The sequence below is a fragment of the Herpailurus yagouaroundi genome, unplaced genomic scaffold, assembly GCF_014898765.1.
Source record: "Herpailurus yagouaroundi ecotype Mexico unplaced genomic scaffold, PumYag 164, whole genome shotgun sequence".
Taxonomy (NCBI): Eukaryota; Metazoa; Chordata; class Mammalia; order Carnivora; family Felidae; genus Herpailurus; species Herpailurus yagouaroundi.
The window spans coordinates 12776110-12782727 of NW_024412405.1; the positions used below are offsets into that span (position 1 = coordinate 12776110).

The 6618-nt window shown below is 40.1% G+C and overlaps 1 protein-coding gene across 23 annotated transcripts in view; it reads left to right on the forward strand.

The window, feature by feature from the left end:
• The window catches only part of DOCK9 (dedicator of cytokinesis 9), a 290375-nt gene that overhangs the window by 148753 nt on the left and 135004 nt on the right, over positions 1 to 6618 (forward strand). For all 23 annotated transcript variants that reach the window (XM_040487180.1, XM_040487195.1, XM_040487189.1 and 20 more), the window contains exon 3: positions 6000 to 6089. In XM_040487180.1, coding sequence (XP_040343114.1) covers positions 6000 to 6089 — 90 coding nt within the window. The remainder of the gene's footprint in view (positions 1 to 5999; positions 6090 to 6618) is intronic.

The following is a 6618-nucleotide window of genomic DNA, read 5'->3' on the forward strand; positions in this document are numbered from 1 at the left end:
CGGCCTGATGGGATTCCAGCCTTTCCTTTTAAATGGTGATAAAGACACTGACAAAATTGCTCTAGTCATACAAGCCCTGTTCTTTCTGTTGGCCCATTCTTTCCCCCAGATGAGTTAAAACTATTGATTAGGCTATAGGTTGGTAGGGTTTTTAATTCTTAGGTGTTCTTTAATTAGTGTTCTGGGCAGTTTTTCCTTTGGGGTAAGGTATATTTATAGTTCTAGGATTTAACGGGTCTCTTCTGTGTGTGCAAAGAGATAATCTCATTTATTATGTCTTGATTTTGCTCTTTTAACTTTACAAGGGTAAGCGTGTCTCCCAAGCTTCCCCCCCTTTTGTACTTGTACTCATCCTGCACAATTTAGCTTGAGTGTTTTTGCCTTGGTGCACATCTTCCCAATGTTCTTTTCCCCTCCCCATTGGATTTAGATTCCCCCATTCTTTCCTTTCATGCCAGCCTGTGCTTCTGTGCCCCTTTCTCTCATATTCCTCTGTAGTACTTGTGGCTCTCTGATAATTTATTTCCTCATCTTCCTCTGTCTTCAGACTGTAAGCTTTATAGGAACAGCAACTATATTTCATTAAAGTTGGTGTCTTGACTGCTAGTTCAGTGTCTGGTGGTAGAAAGTAGTGACACAGCAGATGGTTGAATGGGTGGGTGGATGGATGGATGGATGGATGGATGGATGGATGGATGAAGTGATATTTATGCTGAACTGTAAAATGGTCAGTACAATGTTTTGGAGGACGAGAAACCATTGATAACTACTCTCAAAGTGTAACAGACATTTTTTTTTTCTATTTTGCTTGTCTACTCTTAGGACATTGACACATGTCCCAAGAAAGGTAAATGAAGAAACCAAGTTGCGGTTTCATGTATCCCTTCAGTGCTTCTGTCCTACCTCTATATTGTGATTAGTATTTGAAAACATTTTCATGAAAAGAGCAGTATTCTTCAGTACGTTAATTAAGACGTGTTCCTAATCTCTTAGCGTCTTGTTACAGTTAGCTATTGCTGAGTAACAAACCACTCCAAAGCCTAGTTAATTCAGGACAATAATTTTTCATTTCCCACGATTCTGAAATCTGATCCAGGCTCAGCGGTGTAGTTCTGCTTGACTTGCTGTCGGCAGAGCCTGGAATGTCCAAGAAGGCTTCCTTACTTACACTGTGGTACCTCAACCAGGATGGCTGGAACCAGCTGTGGGCTGGTGGGGCATCTTTCTATATGTGGTCTCTCCATATAGCTAGTTTGGACTTGCTCATAGCATAGTGGTCTGAAGTAGTAGACCTTTTTTTGTGGCTTTTTATGTCCGCGTCTTTTAAGAAGGAGGAACAGAGCTGCTAGTTCTCCTAAAGGCTAAGTTTGGAACTGCCACAGTGCCATTTCTGCCTCATCTGATTGGTCAAAGCCAGCCCGGGTTTAAGGAGAGGAAAACTGTCTGCACCTTTTGGTGTGAGGGACAGCAGTCATATATAGGGAAGGATAGCAGCCAGCTATATAGAAAAGAGGTTATCTAAAACATCCAATTTTGTATACAACAAGAATTAGACATAAAAATAACATGAAGCTAGATGTGTACTACAGAAGTGTGTCTCATGTAAGTGAATGGTTTTTTAAAAATTTGCTGTTTATTTGGATGAAGTCTCCAGAGGAAAAAGGGCTCTTGTGGGAAAACTAAGCTTTGTCAAAATCAGAGCTAGGACTTGATCAGTAATGGACTCAAACCTAGCATTCTGGTACTGGTGGGTGGTGGTAAGTACACAGATGATTGGTTTATTTATGCCTAGTGCTCTCTTATCTGCTAAAGGCCAGGTCTCTCTTTAAGGATCAAAGTTGCTTTCTTTTTAAAGTGAGAACATAATGGCATTGTCTCTGATCCATATCTATTTCTCTCACCTTAGAGGAGTATTTGGAAAAGTGTCACATAATTAAAGTTTCTTGAGGGGCACCTGACTGGCTCATTCATTAGAGTGTGCAACTCTTGATCTTGGGATTGTGAATTCAAGCCCCACTTTGGGGTGGAGATTACTTAAAAATAAAACCTTAAACAAAAAGTTTCTTGAGTTGGTAATCCCACTGGAAAAACATAATACATTTTGTCTTTTGACTAGTGGTGTGATGGGAAATGGGCTGGAAGTGACTTTTTTGAACTGAGCATTTCCTGAACATTTTAAAAGTGTAACAATTAGTTTCAAAAATCATGATAGATCAAAATACATCAAGTAGGGATATAGAATGTATCCTTCTTTGAAGCATACACAGTTTCTTAAACAATTTCCCTTTTCTTATTCCTGATTTTTAACAGTTCTGACAATCTCTTAATAATCACTGTGTTACTTGGAAACGTTTTGAATAGATTATGCCTCCTCGGTGCTTATCATCACACGTCTCGATGGCATTTCTTGGGAACAGGTGAGAGTAATAAGATTCACCATTTGTGATAGTTGCAAAAAAACCAAGACCAAGGGCCTTCAGAGCCCTTTTGGAGAGTGAATGAATTAAGAATTCACCCATGAAGGACTTCAGTGGGGAATGGAGTTCCTTCTTTCCTTTCCTTTAGAATAAGGAGGCTTATTCTAAAAACAGGGTTTGAGATTACTTTCAAAGATTGACACCATCCAAAAAAGAGTTAAATAGATGAAGGAGACACAACATTGAGAAAACAGGGGCAGGAAATAAAATTAAATTACATACAAAATATATGCACTGAAGTTTTCAACCTGTGCCGGAGGGGAGGGAGATCACACATTTGATCCAAGCTTCCTCCAGCCAAAGAAAGAAAAACATCTGGGACAGATGCTAGGGGATCCCAGTTTAGTAAGTAGCCATGAAGAGCTACCACAGGGTAGACTCTCTTTGCAAAATATTTTCCATGTATGCTGTTTTTGTAACTATGATCTGTTAATAGTATCCAAGGATTACAGTCCATGGGAGAAAACATCTAGAACATTTCTTTCTGAAGCCTGAGGTCCGGTTTCCTCATATTGGCAAAATAGTCCCTTCCAAATGATGTTAATTAGAGTGGATTTGCTCCTGCCTAAAGTCATGAGGCATTTTATTATTTAAAGTAAGCATTTGAGCCTCTTGAGGGGAGGTAGCATTCACAATTCATAGATCCATTCAACGAATAGTGATTGAGCACCTTCTACTTGCCTGGTTACCATGCTGTGAGGCACTGGGGGTGTGGCAGTGACCAAGCATGGACATAAAAGGCAAGTAAGAGATGAATGTGAAGTAGAAAAAATAGTCCTAAAACTCATTTGGAACCACAAAAGACCTCAAAGAGCCGAAGAAATCTTTAGATAGAAGAACACAGCAGGAAGCATCACACATCCTGATTTCAAGCTCTGCTATAAAGCTGTAGTCATCAAAATAGTATGGTATAGGCATAAAAACAGACAAGTAGAACAGTGGAACAGAATCCAGAGCCCCAAATAAACCCAAGCATATACGGTCAACTAATATTTGACAAGGGAGCCAATAATACTAAATGGAGAAAAGGCAATAAATGTTGCTGGGATAATTGGCTATTCCCATGTAAAAGAATGAAACTGGACCCATGTCTTACACTACTCGTGAAAATGAACTCAAAATGGATTAAAGACTTATATGTAACACCTGAAATCATGAAACTCCTAGAAGAGAACATAGGAATAAAGCTCCTTAACGTGGGTCTTGATAATTGTTTTGGGGGGCATTAATACCTAAAACACAAGAAACACAATTTAAAAAAACATGAAAAAACAAATGTGACCACACCAAACTCAAAAGCTTCTGCACAGCAAAATAAATCATCAATAATGTGAAGAGATAACCTATGGAATGGGAAAAAAATATTTGCAAACCACATATCTGGGGGTTAATATCCAAAATATATGAAGAACTCATAGAACTCAACAACAACAACAACAACAAAAATAACCCAGATTAAAAATGGCAAAGGACCTGAAAAGACAATTTTCTGAAGAAGTTATACAAAAAGCCAACAAGTACATGAAAAGAGTTCACCATCACTAGTTGTTAGGGAAATGCAAATCAAAATCACAATGAGATATTGTGATATGCCTGCTAGAATGGCTGTCATCAAAAAGATAAGAGAGAACAGATGCTGGCACGGATGTGGAGACAACGAAACCCTTGTGCACTGTTGGTAGGATTGTGGTTTAGTGCAGCCACTGTGGAAAACAGTATGGAGGACGCTCAAAAGATTAAAAATAGAGAGGGGCTTCTGGGTGGCTCAGCTGGTTAAGCGTCTGACTCTTGGTTTTGGCTCAGTTCATGATATCAGGTTGGGGGTTCTGGCCCAGCGTTGGGGTCTGCAGCTGGCAGCTGGCAGTCCGTTTGGAATTCTGTTCTCGCTCTCTGCCCCTCCCCCACTCACGTTGTCTCTCTCAAAATAAAAAACTTAAAAAGAAATACTTAAAAAAAATTAAAAGTAGAATTACAGTATGATCCAGTAATCCCATTTATGGGACTGTATCCAAAGGAAATAAAAACACTAATTTGAAAAGATATCTGTACCCCAGTGTTTATAGCAGCGTTGTTTACAGTAGCCAAGACAGGGAAACAACTTAAGCATCCACTGTTAGATGAATGGGTAAAGAAGTTGTGATATATATCTACAATGGAATAATATTAAGCCATAAAAAATGAGGATATCCTACCATTTGCAAAAACATGATGGACCTTGCAGGCATCGTGCTAAGTGAAATGAATCAAACACAAAGACAAATACTGTGTGATCTCACGTATATGTGGAATAAAACAGAACAAGACAAAAAGGCATAGAAAAAGAGATCAGCCTTGTGGTTACCAAAGATGGAGGGTATGGGGCGGAAGAATTGGATGCAGGAGATCAAAACGTCCAACTTCCAGTCATAAGATAAATAAGGACTAGGGATGTGAGGTCCAACCTGGAGACTGCAGTGAACACGGCTGTGTGGTATCTAGGACAGTTCTTAAGCGAGCAAATCCTATCACAAGGAGAAAAGGTTTTTTTTCCCTTTTCCCTTTCTTTTTATTGTATTTGAGTGAGAGAATAGACATTAGCTGAACCTATCGTGGTCCTCATTTCACAATAGATGTAAATCAAACCATCATGCTGTATATGCCTTAAACTTATACAGTGATGTATGTCCATTATTTCTCAATAGAACTGGAAAAAAGAAAACATGGATGTGATGATGGTTGCACAGCAATGTGAATGTACTTAATGCCACTGAAATGTACACTTTTTGAAAGTGGTTAAATGGGGGTGCCTGGCTGGCTCAGTAGGTAGAGCATGTGACTCTTGATCTCAAGGTCATGAGTTCGAGCCCATATTGGGTGTAGAGTTTGCTTAAAAAAAATAAAATTGGGGCGCCTGGTTGGTTCAGTTCATTAAGTGTCTGACTCTAGATTTTGGCTTAGGTCATGAGCTCACAGCTCATGAGTTCCAGTCCTGCATTGGGCTCTGCGCTGGCAGTGTGGAGCCTGCTTGGGATTCTCTCTCCCCCTCTCTCTTCCCCTCCCCAGCTCTTGCTCTCGCTGTCTTTCAAAGTAAAGAAATAAACTTAAAAAAAAATGAAATAAAATCTGGAAAAAAGTTAAAATGGTAAATTTTATGGTATGTCTATTTTACACTAGAAAAAGGCAATTAAGACAAGTAAAAGGCAATGTAGTGGGACTAGCTCAAGCACTTGGGGCTGGCGAGGTTTAGGGTTTCTGAAAGGGGGCCTACCCTGCCTGGTGGGAGCGGAAGGACTCCCTGGAGGGCTCACTGGGGCTCTGACTCAGAAAGAAGTGGGAGCCATTGCCCCATGCCCGTCTTTGAACTTTCTGGCACCAAAAGGGATCCGTGGTGTGTGACCCAAGGAGGAAGGAGAAGAGCTGTCTCTGCAGGACTGGTGGAGACTGAAGAAGGGACTGTCTCCATGCGAGGCCCGGCTGCACCCCGAGGCTGGTGCCTTTCCATCTTCCAGTAACCAAACCCTCTCCCCATGCTTTCCTTCACAGACGGCCACTCTGAGACGACAGGGTCGCTACATGTGCTCCACGGTCCCCGCAGATGCGCAAGAGGAAGCACAGAGCTTATTTGTTACGGAGGTAATGTGCCTTTTCTACGTTAATGTACACGTTATCTTAGAGTCACTTTTTGCCTACACCCCCCCTTCTGTAAATTTCAATGATATTTTCAAGGAAGTATCAGAGAGGTAATTACATTTTTATAATGGAAAATAGGAGAACAGTATGGGGTTTTCAGAGTCTGAAATGTGGACAGAAATGTTAATAGGGGTCATTTCTGACGCCTGTTGAAAGCATGAATGCTATAGAACTTACAGGCATGGAATACGGGTAACGTAGGAACTCGCTTGAAATCTTTGGCTGAGGTTTTATTGTTGACATTGTTTTTAATGGAGACTCAGCACACACATTTATGTATTCATTTACATGTTTCTACTTATAACTTATTTTCAAGACTAGTTCAGTCTTTATGAGATGCCAGGTGATAATGAGCAGAGCGTGAATATTCCTGATCAGTATATGATTATTATCACTCTTATTTGAACATACAGATACTGATTACCTGTTAAAGAGGAAAGAGAAATTATTGCATTTGGATTGCATTTTTTTT